This window comes from Penaeus chinensis, chromosome 6 (genome assembly GCF_019202785.1).
Source record: "Penaeus chinensis breed Huanghai No. 1 chromosome 6, ASM1920278v2, whole genome shotgun sequence".
Taxonomy (NCBI): domain Eukaryota; kingdom Metazoa; phylum Arthropoda; class Malacostraca; order Decapoda; family Penaeidae; genus Penaeus; species Penaeus chinensis.
In genome coordinates this window covers 513,827-528,826 of record NC_061824.1, presented here as the reverse complement: position 1 = coordinate 528,826, position 15,000 = coordinate 513,827, and the positions used below count along the sequence as shown (strand labels likewise).

Below are 15,000 nucleotides of genomic sequence, written 5' to 3'. Positions count from 1 at the left end.
CACTGGCGTTATATCAAAGGGGCACATTAGCAGTCGTAGGCCTATATAATGCATTTGAAATCAAATCAATGGTATATGTATGTATATATGTATGTGTTTGTGTATACGTATGTATATACATACGACTGTTACGATGAACACTTTCCTATCACCAATACAAATTTTCTTCAGTTCATACATTCTTTAATGCTTTTCCATCGCCTTTACATCTTGCTAATATGCTCATGAAATATTGAAATCAAGTACATCTTATCCTGATAATGTAATTCATATTCTAACCTATCCATAAAAATCGATGCGCTCACGTCACTTACAATTGCAATTATTTTTAGAATTACACGGAATGGGACAGATTTTCACCGTCAGTATATCCTCTTTCGTTATTAGTATGAAACCGATTTCTACAGCAATTAAATGGTTGCAATTGATCAAGTGATCCTCCTTAGATACACTCGAGACTTCATAATCATTAAAGTTGTTGGCATGGATATTTTCACCGTGTCTTCATGATTTCGAGGGCATTAATGCGTATTTTAATAATCAGTTATGGGTATATTTTTATGAGGTGTGAAACTATTCTGGAATAATGGTGTGTGTTGATAGTACATGCGTTTGCCAACTTTTGTGCACATATAGGAATAGACTGTACATTTAAATCTGAGGCCTTCATGCATATAGATTCACAATATGTACGAAGATGGAAAGGCACATAAGCATGGACATATAAATGAAGAGTTGGAAACAAAATCCATAAATATGTGTGTAGTACAGTATGTGCGTTTGAGTGCGTCTGTGGGCCCGGGTAAGGAAGCAAACGTATATTAGTTATATAGTGAATGCTTGCGTAATATACTAGAAAATACTAGTGCCTTCCACCATATGCTAAAACCATAGGTCATAATAATGATTTCAGCATAAAGTTAAGGCATTTTCCTTCAGTGATGGTTTGTGTCATCCCTGCACCAGATCGCAGATCTTTACTTGAGTTTTCTGCTTTCGAATTAAGAAATTCTAGAGCTTTAATTGCCTGGCCGTATTTGACTTCACTGGTAAGTCTGTTTGTGATTCAGGAGTCAAAGTATTTGATAGTAAGAGGAGTGAAGATCACATATTCAATAAGAAGTTTTGACCAAACAATTTTTCTTCGAAAGAAAAAATCATACTGTAACATTTATGATAAGCGATTCATAGTTACACTTCGACAACTAAACACTAAAAAATCCAAAAATGCAACATTAGACATATGGGGGCCCTGGAAGCTATACTCTTTAACCCCCCCCCCCCCCCCATCCCCCTACATCTTTAGGTCTGAAAAATATGTATGACAAAGTAAAAAACATTTATGTATTTGAAGTTAATCAAATGTTTATCTTTGCCTTTGTAAAATTAGATGACATAAAACAAACAATTCTTGCTGTTTAGTATCATTGCCTAAAACCTATCTAACCTCAAGATTATAGAGTCATCTGTCGTAGCTTATTTACTTATTCATTTTAGCCAATTTCCGCTTTGTTCTCTTTTCTCGGGCGTCATCTGGGGGCTTTCCCTCTCCCTTTCAGTTAATTTCATGCTTTTTTTTTTTTTTTTTGAGGAGAGAGAGAGAGATGGAGAGAAAGAGAGAACGGAAGAGAAAGAGAGAACGGGAGAGAAAGAGATAATAGGAGGGAGAGAGATTCAAAAGTTTGTCATCCTTTTATCGAATTCTCTAATAAACCAAAAGCAATGAGAATTATCTCAAATTTCTGATCAGATTTTAGTCTGGGTTTGATCGCTTTCAGTTCAAAATCCCCTCGAAGTTTTTAAATATACATTCTCGAAATAATAGATTAACTCATTCGTTAGAAGAATAAACAAGCAGACAATTCGTGAACCATGAAGAAACCCGTTTTCACTGCAGCTATGATTCCATAACGGGTTGAGTTACTTTGATCACTTAAGGTTATCAGTCATGCCAAAACTTAGGGAAATGGGGAATTTTTTTTTTTTTCATTGTAGTGATTTCAACAAAATAATGTATTACTTAGCGTGGAATAGTAGCGAAGAGAAAATTAATTACTTCTACGAATTTATTGTAAATTGTATATAAATATTTGCTTATTTGGGACGATTAGAAGGGAAGGGCTGAGTGCCGGACAGATCAGAAGGGGGCGCCGTAGGAGGTGGAAGGAGCAACGGGAGAGCCGTTTCCACTGCCGTTGCTTCCGTTGCCATTAACGCCGTTACCGCTGGAGCCACTACCGCTACCGTTGCCGTTGATTCCATTACCATTAGAGCCATACCCGTTGCTTCCATTACCGTTGCTTCCCCTACCGTTGACTCCGTTGCCATTGGCTCCGTTTCCATTCCTTCTGCCGTTAAGACCGTTGCCGTTGCCGTTGCCATTAACGGCCGCGCCATAGGCGTATCCGGCGTCGGGAACGACTCCGATGAGTTCGTTGACGGAGTAGAAGCTCTCAGCTTGAGAACAGTCCACGTTGAACCACCAGTCACATACCAGGTACTGCTGGTTGAAGATGGTACCGTTGGGGCACAGGAACGAGTCCTGTTGGCGCCTGAGGGCGCGGTCCTGGCAGATATGGAACACCTGGCAGCCGGCTTCAGCTGCAGTGTCGGCGTAATAACCTTGCACCGCCTGGGCATCGCACGAGAAGCCGGTGTCGGGCACGGAAGCCAAGATGGGGTAGTCCTCGCCGGGGACGCCGCCCCCGGGAATGTTCTCGGCCAAAGCGGCAATCTCAGGGTCTACTCCGTACCCACCGTTGGGCGTGCCATATGTGTTACCCGAGGCTCCGAACCCGCTACCCGAGGCTCCGAATCCGTTACCCGAGGCTCCGAATCCGTTACCCGAGGCTCCAAATCCGTTACCCGAGGCTCCAAATCCGTTACCCGAGGCTCCGAATCCGTTATCCGAAGCTCCGAACCCGTTACCCGAGGCTCCAAATCCGTTACCCGAGGCTCCGAACCCGTTACCCGAGGCTCCGTTGGGGACACCGTAGCTGGTGGAAGGAAGGTCTGCGGCCGCGATGCCGGCAACCACTGCTGAAAAAGGCAAAACAAAAAGGGGGGGGGGGGGTATCAGTGAGCTAATGCTTCCGCCTTCAAATATTTATTCGATGTATATATGCATACGGGAAACTAAAAGAAATACACCAACACATGAAATGACCATTTCATTATATATCTTGTCCCATACCTAATAGGACAAGAGCCCTCATGTCGAATTTGTCTTGGTAAGAAGGAAGATGATGCAGACGGAGGGACGCCCTGCCTTTTATACTCGCCCGCCAAGCGCCGCCCACTGGCCTTCAAGTTCTTCCTTTCGTCGTTCACGGAAATCTTGTCACAGTGCATGCACGAGGAAGCTGACATTGCCCGTTCCTGGACCTTTGGTATTACTTGTGCTACCACAAAAATGATCAGCATTATTGATGGTGTTATAGATAGCAATAGGGGAATAGCAACAGCGAATTTATTTAAATGTAGGCGAAGTCAAGACAGAAAGTACCCTTTTATTTGATGCGCAGTGTGGTCACCACTAACGTTTTTTCATCGTGGACAGTGCTTATATGAAACATAGTTATTATTATTATCATGATTAAAATGCCTTTTTATCTCGATGACTCTCCTTTTTGCAAATATGCTAATAAAGAATACTTAAGAAAAATGGATTTCATCCATATAATGTTATTTTCATTCCATAGTCAGATAAAGGGAACAAAAATACCATAATGACATGCATGAAATATTACCGCATTTATAGTCAACATCATTATTACTATTATCATCGTTATTAATGTCATTTGTATTGTTATTGTCAGTTATTCTTGTCATTATCATGGTTAATATCTTTGTTACTTTCATTATTCTATTATTGATGTTGTTACGGTTGTTGGTATTATCATTATCATTATTATTGTTGTCATCATCATCATCATCATCATCATCATCATCATCATCATCATCATCATCATCATCACTACCATAGCTATTATTATTACTAGTATTATCATTATGAATATCTTCATTATTATCATTACCATTATTGTTATAACTACTGCTACAATTACTATTATTATTATTATCATTATTATAGGACGAAAAGACAAAAAAATATACAAGGACAAATAAAGCAGAAATTTAAGTAAGGAGTAAATGGCTGAATTTTAATGTTGGACGAAAAGGAATGATATTTAACTTAAAGGAATGAAATGTATCAATGGACAGGATAAAATTTAACATAGGACAAAGAAAGTAATTTGATGTCAGACGAAAGGGATGTCTAACGGTGAACGGGAAGAATGAAATTTAACGAAAAGAAAAGGTGTGATTTAACGTAAGGCAAAATATCTGAGATTTAATGGAGGAGGAAATGACTGAAATATAACGTGAAACAAGTACATGATTATAAAGATCACAAACCCGAGGAAATCATTTCGCAAAGCCTTTTTACATCAAAATAAGTTTAGATTACAGTTTTAATGATAAATTGTTTAACGTGGATATATTAACACGTAGACTGCCTCTAATACGTATGCTTGGTTTACTTTGAAATATGTTTTTTTTATGGCTCATTTGGAGTATCATAAACTAAGCTAAGGATTGCATTAATCTCTCTCTTTAGCACACGCGCTCTGTGTGTGTATATGCATATGTATATGCATGTATATATGTATATATACATGTATATACAAATACATATGTATACATATTTACACACATACATATATATATATATATATATGCACATATATGTATAAGTACATATAAACATATATGTAAATATATATTACATATATATGCATATAACTATATATATGAAATACATATACTTGTGTATATAAACATATATATATACATACATATGTATTCATATATTTATTTGTTGATTAGAAAAATGTGATGAATGTTTCCAGTAATAAGATACAAGCATGACTTTCTGTCCATATGCCCATACAGTCCTTATATTTGGATTCTACGTAAACATTTTCACAGAACTATGTCCTACACCGGTATAGTGCCATCAGTCAAGGTAAAACGCTAATGAACAGGGAGTTATAGATCATAAAACCAGATGTAAAAAATAATCCGGATCAGAAGTAAAATTGATTGATTAGTTACGAATTTATTGTAAATTATACATAAATATTTTTTTTTTTTATATTTGGGGATACGGTATTCGTCAAAAAAGGATCTGCCGGACAGATCAGAAGGGGGCGCCGTAGGAGGTGGAAGGAGCAACGGGAGAGCCGTTTCCACTGCCGTTGCTTCCGTTGCCATTAACGCCGTTACCGCTGGAGCCACTACCGCTACCGTTGCCGTTGATTCCATTACCATTAGTGCCGTAACCGTTGCTTCCATTACCGTTGCTTCCCCTACCGTTGGCTCCGTTTCCATTCCTTCTGCCGTTAAGACCGTTGCCGTTGCCATTAACGGCCGCGCCATAGGCGTATCCGGCGTCGGGAACGACTCCGATGAGTTCGTTGACGGAGTAGAAGCTCTCAGCTTGAGAACAGTCCACGTTGAACCACCAGTCACATACCAGGTACTGCTGGTTGAAGATGGTACCGTTGGGGCACAGGAACGAGTCCTGTTGGCGCCTGAGGGCGCGGTCCTGGCAGATATGGAACACCTGGCAGCCGGCTTCAGCTGCAGTGTCGGCGTAATAACCTTGCACCGCCTGGGCATCGCACGAGAAGCCGGTGTCGGGCACGGAAGCCAAGATGGGGTAGTCCTCGCCGGGGACGCCGCCCCCGGGAATGCTCTCGGACAGAGCCGCTACTTCTTCGTCCTGTCCGTAGCCTTGGCCGTTGCTTGATCCTCCGAACCCGTTACCCGAGGCTCCGAATCCATTACCCGAGGCTCCAAATCTGTTACCCGAGGCTCCAAATCCGTTACCCGAGGCTCCAAATCCGTAACCCGAGGCTCCGAACCCGTTACCCGAGGCTCCAAACCCGTTACCCGAGGCTCCAAATCCGTTACCCGAGGCTCCGAATCCGTTACCCGAGGCTCCGAATCCGTTACCCGAGGCTCCAAATCCGTTACCCGAGGCTCCGAATCCGTTACCCGAGGTTCCAAATCCGTTACCCGAGGCTACGAATCCGTTACCCGAGGCTACGAATCCGTTACCCGAGGCTCCGAATCCGTTACCCGAGGGTCCGAACCCGTTACCCGAGGCTCCGAATCCGTTACCCGAGGCTCCGTTGGGGACGCCGTAGCTGGTGGAAGGAAGGTCTGCGGCCGCGATGCCGGCAACCACTGCTGAAAAAAGGCACAACAAAAAGGGTGGGGGGGTATCAGTGAGCTAATGCTTCCGCCTTCAAATATGCATTCGATGTATATATGCATACGGGAAACTAAAAGAAATACACCAACACATAAAATGATCATTTCATTTCATATCTTGTCCCATACCTAATAGGACAAGAGCCCTCATGTCGAATTTGTCTTGGTAAGAAGGAAGATGATGCAGACGGAGGGGCGCCCTGCCTTTTATACTCGCCCGCCAAGCGCCGCCCACTGGCCTTCAAGTTCTTCCTTTCGTCGTTCACGGAAATCTTGTCACAGTGCATGCACGAGGAAGCTGACATTGCCCGTTCCTGGACCTTTGGTATTACTTGTGCTACCACAAAAGTGATCAGCATTATTGATGGTGTTATAGATAGCAATAGGGGAATAGCAACAGCGAATTTATTTAAATGTAGGCGAAGTCAAGACAGAAAGTACCCTTTTATTTGATGTGCAGTGTGGTCACCACTAACGTTTTTTCATCGTGGACAGTGCTTATATGAAACATAGTTATTATTGACACAAAGACAAACACAGTAACGTGTACACAAATATGAAAGGAAAACCGCCACAGTAAGAAAATAAAATAAAATTGAAATGTAACGTTTCGAACTCTTCACGAGTTCCTCTTCAGACGAATGATAAACCAAAATGGATACAAGGAGAGAATTTTGACAAGAATATATAGTGATTGAGAGACAGAACGAACGAGTAGACTCAGGTCTCAGGACGAGGGTCAAGGTCGAAGAGTCTGGGGAAGGCTTTGCTAACTAACGAGGAGGTAAGGTCATCCAAGCCCCATTGACCAGCACTCAAGTTAAAATTAGGCATTTTTCTAATTAATAGAGATTCTAACATTTTCCTTTCGTACGAGTTAGCTGATTTATGAATTAATTTCGCGTTTTTCCAGTTAAGCTGGTGACCTTCATCACGCAAATGAACGAAACACGCATTTGAATCTCTAGCATATCTTACGTCACGTTTATGTTCACTTATTCTTTTTTCAAAAGCTCTGCCGGTCTCACCTATGTAAAATTTTGGGCAAACATTACAGGGTATAGTATAAATACCGGGAGAAGTCCCCAGAGCACCACTAGTCGCATTGTGTTTAACCAAACTATTACGCAACGTGTTCGGGTACGTAAAAACAATATCAATTCCAACGCCTTTAAACATGTGTCTTTTCTCATCGAGGGACGGGTTATACGGAATGATTAAAAGATTATTGTCACTATCCTGTTGAGTATTACGGGTATGAGTGTAAAACTTCCATCTCGCAGATGAATGAGCCTGCTTTAAGAAAAATCGAGGGTATCCTAATTTAGAGAACGTATCAAATATGACGTCAATTTCTCGATCGATAAATTCATTATCACAAATCCTATATGCTCTCAGAAACATGGACGAGACTACTGACTTCTTAACATACAACGGGTGATTCGAGAAAAAATGAAGGTAATTGGCGGTGTGTGTAGGTTTACGGTAAACCGAAAATTTAAGCGTGCCATTTTCATTGAATAAAAGGACGTCGAGAAAAGGCAATTTACCTGAATCTTCCCATTCAACTTTGAAATTAATAGTACGCGCGAGGTTATTGAGTTTACCGAAAAAATCGTCAAAGTCTAAACGGTTTACTTGCCACAAAGAAAAAATGTCATCAACATAACGAAACCAAATCGTGTCGGGAGGGAGAATAGACGGAAGGAGTTCAGATTCAAACAACTCCATATATAAATTCGCAAGCACCGGACTTAAGCTACTTCCCATCGCGATACCATTGATTTGTTTATAAAATCCGCCGTCGATCGATCGAGAAATTGACGTCATATTTGATACGTTTCGAACTCGTGAAGAGTTCGAAACGTTACATTTCAATTTTATTTTATTTTCTTACTGTGGCGGTTTTCCTTTCATAGTTATTATTATTATCATGATTGTTAAATCCTTTTTTATCTCGATGACTCTCCTTTTTGCAAATATGCTAATAAAGAATACTTAAGAAAAATGTATTTCATCCATATAATGTAATTTTCATTCCATAGTCAGATAAGGGGAAAAACAAACATAAGAATAACATGCATGAAATATTACTGCATTTATAATCAACATCATTATTACTATTATCATCGTTATTAATGTAATTTTTATTGTTGCTGTCAGTTATTCTTTTCATTAGCATTGTTAATATCATTGTTACTTTCATTATTCTATTATTGATGTTGTTACGGTTGTTGGTATTATCATTATCATCATTATTGTTATCAGTATCGTTATCATCATCATCATCATCATTATCATCATCATTATTACTATCATAGCTATTATTATTACTATTATTATCATTATGAATATCTTCATTATTATCATTACCATTATTGTTATTACTACTGCTGCTATTACTATTATTATTATTATCATTATTATAGGACGAAAACACAAAACAAAACATACGAGGACAAATAAAGCAGAAATTTAACTAAGGAGTAAATGGCTGAATTTTAATGTTGGACGAAAAGGAATGAAATGTATCACAGGACAGGATAAAATTGAAGCGGACGAAAATAATGAAATTAAATATAGAATGAAGAGAATGAAATTTAACATAGGACAAAGAAAGTAATTTGATGTCAGACGAAAGGGATGTCTAACGGTGAACGGGAAGAATGAAATTTAACGAAAAAAAAAGGTGTGATTTAACGTAAGGCAAAATATCTGAGATTTAATGGAGGAGGAAATGACTGAAATATAACGTGAAACAAGTACATGATTATAAAGATCACAAACCCGAGGAAATCATTTCGCAAAGCCTTTTTACATCAAAATAAGTTTAGATTACAGTTTTGATGATAAATTGTTTAACGTGGATATATTAACACGTAGACTGCCTGTAATACATATGGTTGGTTTATTTTGAAACATGTTTTTTTTTTTTTATGGCTCATTTGGAGTATCATAAACTAAGCTAAGGATTGCATTAATCTCTCTCTTTAGCACACGCGCTCTGTGTGTTGGAATATGCATATGTATATGCATGTATATATGTATATATACATGTATATACAAATACATATGTATACACATACATTTATATATATTTATATATGCACATAAGTATATATATATTACATATATATGCACATAAGTATATATATGAAATCATACATATACTTATATATATAAACATATATACATATACATACATATACATATATTTATTTGTTGATAAGAAAAATGTGATGATTGTTTCCAGTAATAAGATACAAGCATGACTTTCTGTCCATATGCCCATAAAGACCTTTCATTTGGATTCTACGTAATCATCTGCACAGAACTACGTCCTACACCGGTGTAGTGCCATCAGTCAAGGTAAAACCCTGATCAACAGGGAGATCATTGAACCAGATGTAAAAAATAATCTGGATCAAAAGTAAAATTTGTTTAATAGTTACAAATTTATTGTAAATTATACATAAATACTTTTCTATTTGGGTGTTCGGCAAAAAGAGAACTGCCGGACAGATCAGAAGGGGGCGCCGTAGGAGGTGGAAGGAGCAACGGGGGAGCCGTTTCCATTGCCGTTGCTTCCGTTGCCATTAACGCCGTTACCGTTGGAGCCACTACCGCTACCGTTGCCGTTGATTTCATTACCATTAGAGCCATAAGCGTTGCTTCCATTACCGTTGCTTCCCTTACCGTTGACTCCGTTGCCATTGGCTCCATTTCCATTCCTTCTGCCGTTAAGACCGTTGCCGTTGCCATTAACGGCAGCGCCATAGGCGTATCCGGCGTCGGGAACGACTCCGATGAGTTCGTTGACGGAGTAGAAGCTCTCAGCTTGAGAACAGTCCACGTTGAACCACCAGTCACATACTAGGTACTGCTGGTTGAAGATGGTACCGTTGGGGCACAGGAACGAGTCCTGTTGGCGCCTGAGGGCGCGGTCCTGGCAGATATGGAACACCTGGCAGCCGGCTTCAGCTGCAGTGTCGGCGTAATAACCTTGCACCGCCTGGGCATCGCATGAGAAACCGGTGTCGGGCACGGAAGCCAAGATGGGGTAGTCCTCGCCGGGGACGCCGCCCCCGGGAATGCTCTCGGACAGAGCCGCTACTTCGTCGTCCTGTCCGTAGCCATAGCCGTTGCTTGATCCTCCGAACCCGTTACCCGAGGCTCCAATCCCGTTACCCGAGGCTCCGAACCCGTTACCCGAGGCTCCAAATGCGTTACTCGAAGCTCCGAACCCGTTACCCGAGGCTCCAAATCCGTTACCCGAGGCTCCGAACCCGTTACCCGAGGCTCCAAATCCGTTACTCGAAGCTCCGTTGGGGACGCCGTAGCTGGGGGAAGGAAGGTCTGCGGCCGCGATGCCGGCAACCACTGTTGAAAAAGCGAGAAAAGGATTAGCGAACTGAGGCTGCCACGTTTACACACGTGCATTCTCATCAATTTAGAGACACGTATGGAAACGCCACACAAATAAGCTCGTCTTACCACACAGGACAAGAACCCTCATATCGAAATCAAGACAAAGAAGGAAGAAAAATGGCGCGGAAGGAGGGCCGCCCTGCCTTTTATACTCGCCCGCCAAGCGCCGCCCACTGACCCTCAACTTCCTTTCGTTATTCCTGGTAATCTTGTCACATTCGCAAACATGATCATACTGCCAGTGCATGATACTTTAAAAATTATGAATTATTATGAACTGCGTTATTGCTGCGTTGCCATATTCAGTTAATTTTCGTCATGTCGATCCTGACGAAGAAGGATATTTACATTGCAGATGATGTTTACTTTTTTCGGTACTGCCGCTATTAGTTCAAGTTGTTATATATGCTTCTGAAGTGTTAAAAAAATGAAAAAGTGTATCTTACGTCATTCCCTCGTGAATTATGTTATAAGATAACTTATGAAGGAAATTTTGCTCGTATAAGAAGGATCACTATTCCACTAGTATATTTACTGAGAATCCATCCATATATTATTTCGCCTATATTGTTGCAGTTCTTTTTGGAATTAAATGTCATGAGAGAGATTGTGCACGTATGGCATGGTGCCCATTGTCGTTATCAGTATAACATTATTATTTCAGTATGATAGCGATGTAATCCTACGTGCTGTCAGTGTCATAAAATGTTTGCGTGATTTCTCGGATTACTTATTCTTTATTAACATTGTGTTTAAAATAAATATTTACTATTAACAGTAAGGATATCTTTTTAAAGTATTACAAATATTTCTAAATCAACAGTGATTAGTATTTTGATCATGAATTTTAATGTTATCGAGTGATAACATCACTGTGGCAGAAGAGTGAGCTTTTCACACACACACATATATATACACACATAGATACGTACACACAGATACATGTGCATATATAAATACATACATACACACATATCTGTGTGTGTGAGTACGCATGAATATCCATCCATATATCCATCCACGTAAATCAAACGCTCACATGCGAAAAAAGAACTCACTCTCCTGCCACAGTGATGTGATCACTCGATAACATTAGAATTCATGATCAAAATACTAATCACTGTTGATTTAGAAATATTTGTAACACTTTAAAAAGATAGCCTTACTGTTAGTAGTAAATATTTATTTTAAATATAATGTTAATATAAGACGTAATATACGTAATCACACACGCGAAGAGAAACGGACGCACGTGCATGTGTATAAATGCATATGCATATTTATGTATATATACATATATATAGATATTGATGGGTATGCATGCATCTATTCCAATGTAACTGTAGTTGCATAGTCTTGCGTGTGCTTTTGTATTTCTGCGACTTACACCATGCAACACAGCATGAATGAAATCATAGGATACTCGAAGCAAACAAGATTTGAAAATAAAATTAACACATTTTTACCATCGTTGCGCCCTATGCTATCTTCGCTTCAGACCAGCATGCAGTAAGCAGATAAATCTCTTGCTTTAGGATGGTACAATTCTACAGCGCTAATTGCGTGGCATTACTCACCTCCATCACTAGTTAAGTCTGTTTGTGATTCAGTTTCCAAAATAATAAAGAAAAGAAGAAAGATCATAGATATAAAACAAAAAAAAAATCCTTCATTTTTAGGTTATTTTTTTATGAGTGATCCATAGACGCAGCAGTTTAGCATTATAGGAAAATAAACAAAAATCTGTTTTCTTCTGTGTGATTGGAAATTTGGAAATTCTGACCATAAAACTAAGTACCGAAGAAATGCCTTTTGCTTGAAGTAATATATATATACATATATATATATTTATATATAAATTTATATATATATATTTATATATATATATTTATATACATATTTATATATATATTTATATATATATATGAATGAATACATAAATGATAAAAACTCCAAAAAAATACATTTACAGTAGAAAAGAATCTAACAAACCGTTTTATGCAATAATAAAGATAACACCTAATCCAAATTATACATTCACACCCAAATTTATCAGTTACCCTATAAGCACGTTTGTTTGTATTGCTGTTCTATCCTTCATTGGAACATTTGCGGTTTCCGAATGTTCCTCTTTCAGTCCCACATATTCTATTGTCATGCCCACGTCTTCCCTACATAGACATCCCAACTTATCAGACATCCTTACAGAATCTCACACTTTCTGCTTTGACAACCTGTTTTCCTTCCTCAAACGCATATATATCCTTCACTTGATCTAACCCCTTTACATTACCTCATCCGACCCTAACCCATTCACTCACCAATTCCTTAACCCAGCTTTAACAACTAATTCCTAACCCAACCATCCTTCACAAACATTAACTATAGTGCTATATGACCTTAGATGTTTAGCACATTTATTTTGCTTTTAACCATTAACCATTAACCATTGTATTGCTGTTTGTAATCCGCATCTTCTGTCTCAATGTTGACTTTATTTCAGACTTTATTTCCGTAATTTAATTTAAGTAGTAATGAAACAGAAATCATTTGGCGGCGATTCTTACTCTCAGGAGCCGATTATCATTATGATTACTCCCAACATAAGGTATCTCTTAAATAAAGATCATAGACCGTAGATTTCAGTGAGTTTAAGCAATACATGTTATTGTAATTTTCGGGTTAATGCCATCATTCATGAAGAAATGAGTAAAGTAACAGACGATTGATTCGTATGTATTACTGGATAACAAAAGTAAAAGAAAAATAAAGAACTACACATTTATTGTAAAATATACATAAATACTTTTCTATTTGGAGATACGGTATTCGGTGCAAAGGGAGGGCTGAATCTGCCGGACCGATCAGAAGGGGGCGCCGTAGGAGGTGGAAGGAGCAACGGGGGAGCCGTTTCCATTGCCGTTGCTTCCGTTGCCATTAACGCCGTTACCGTTGGAGCCACTACCGCTACCGTTGCCGTTGATTCCATTACCATTAGAGCCATAACCGTTGCTTCCATTACCGTTGCTTCCCTTACCGTTGACTCCGTTGCCATTGGCTCCGTTTCCATTCCTTCCTGCCATTAAGACCGTTGCCGTTGCCATTAGCGGCAGCGCCATAGGCGTATCCGGCGTCGGGAACGACTCCGATGAGTTCGTTGACGGAGTAGAAGCTCTCAGCTTGAGAACAGTCCACGTTGAACCACCAGTCACATACCAGGTACTGCTGGTTGAAGATGGTACCGTTGGGGCACAGGAACGAGTCCTGTTGGCGCCTGAGGGCGCGGTCCTGGCAGATATGGAACACCTGGCAGCCGGCTTCAGCTGCAGTGTCGGCGTAATAACCTGGCACCGCCTGGGCATCGCACGAGAAGCTTGTGTCGGGCACGGAAGCCAAGATGGGGTAGTCCTCGCCGGGGACGCCGCCCCCGGGAATGCTCTCGGACAGAGCCGCTACTTCGTCGTCCTGTCCGTAGCCATAGCCGTTGCTTGATCCTCCGAACCCGTTACCCGAGGCTCCGAACCCGTTACCCGAGGCTCCGAACCCGTTACCTGAGGCTCCGAACCCGTTACCCGAGGCTCCGAATCCGTTACCCGAGGTTCCGAATCCGTTCCCTGAAGCTCCGTTGGAAGCTCCAGATCCTTCGCTGGGTACACCGTAATTGTAGGAAGGAAGTTTGTCCGCGATGGCGATGCCCAAAAGCACGGCTGGAAAATATAAGAATAGCAGAATAACAATAAAGAGTTGTAGCTTTGTCTTTTTTTTTTCTTTTTCTTTTTTCATTTGGCTTATATATGATTTCCTCACCGGTCAGGACAAGAACCCTCATGTTGACGAGAAGAGGAGGATGAATCGGCGGGAAGGAAACTGATGCGAGACTGAGTGATCGTCAGGCTTTTATACACACCGCCGGGCGCCGCTGCTGGCCTTGGCTTAGTCCTTTCATCCATCTTGTTTCGTCGTGGCTGCAAGTCTGTTTGGATGGTTTCCCTCTGGACAAAAATATTTCATGTGCAGGTAGAATATATAAAAAAAATGTGAACATATATTTACATGTATATATTCATACATATATTTATATATCATTTATGTATGTATATATATATGCTTATTCATTTCCTCATTCACACATTCACACAATCTCTCTCTCTCTCAAAATATGTGTGTGTGCTTGTAAATAAATAAATAAATAAATAGAATATATATATATGTGTGTGTGTGTGTGTGTGTGTATGTATGAATGTATGTATATGTGCGTATATGTATGTATGTGTGTGTATATATATATAT

General features: G+C 40.0%; 4 protein-coding genes across 6 annotated transcripts in view; all 4 read right to left on the bottom strand.

Moving 5' to 3' along the window:
- The window catches only part of LOC125026518 (glycine-rich cell wall structural protein 2-like), a 4,480-nt gene extending 1,253 nt beyond the window's left edge, over window positions 1-3,227 (bottom strand). Inside the window, exons 1-2 of one of the 3 annotated variants that reach the window (XM_047615007.1) lie at window positions 3,194-3,227; window positions 2,687-3,039 (exon numbers count right to left, since the gene is read on the bottom strand). In XM_047615007.1, the coding sequence (XP_047470963.1) occupies window positions 2,687-3,039; window positions 3,194-3,215 (375 nt within the window). In that variant the 5' untranslated portion in view covers window positions 3,216-3,227. Of the gene's footprint in view, window positions 1-2,051; window positions 3,040-3,193 lie in introns of those variants that run through there. The other 2 variants (XM_047615008.1, XM_047615009.1) reach the window with 2 other exon arrangements.
- On the bottom strand, window positions 2,052-6,444 carry LOC125026629 (ATP-dependent RNA helicase glh-2-like). Its single transcript, XM_047615206.1, has 3 exons — window positions 6,412-6,444; window positions 5,203-6,258; window positions 2,052-2,136 (listed from the first exon to the last, which is right to left on the bottom strand). Exons 1-2 carry the CDS (start codon window positions 6,431-6,433, stop codon window positions 5,204-5,206), a joined length of 1,077 nt encoding a protein of 358 aa, XP_047471162.1. The 5' UTR covers window positions 6,434-6,444; the 3' UTR covers window positions 2,052-2,136; window position 5,203.
- Window positions 6,445-9,722: 3,278 nt separating this feature from the next.
- On the bottom strand, window positions 9,723-10,822 carry LOC125026531 (glycine, alanine and asparagine-rich protein-like). Its single transcript, XM_047615028.1, has 2 exons — window positions 10,777-10,822; window positions 9,723-10,662 (listed from the first exon to the last, which is right to left on the bottom strand). The coding sequence occupies exons 1-2, from the start codon at window positions 10,796-10,798 to the stop codon at window positions 9,806-9,808; spliced, it is 879 nt and encodes a 292-aa protein (XP_047470984.1). The 5' UTR covers window positions 10,799-10,822; the 3' UTR covers window positions 9,723-9,805.
- Window positions 10,823-13,477: 2,655 nt separating this feature from the next.
- Window positions 13,478-14,579, bottom strand: LOC125026532 (glycine, alanine and asparagine-rich protein-like). Its single transcript, XM_047615029.1, has 2 exons — window positions 14,518-14,579; window positions 13,478-14,417 (listed from the first exon to the last, which is right to left on the bottom strand). Exons 1-2 carry the CDS (start codon window positions 14,537-14,539, stop codon window positions 13,744-13,746), a joined length of 696 nt encoding a protein of 231 aa, XP_047470985.1. The 5' UTR covers window positions 14,540-14,579; the 3' UTR covers window positions 13,478-13,743.
- Window positions 14,580-15,000: the final 421 nt, after the last annotated feature.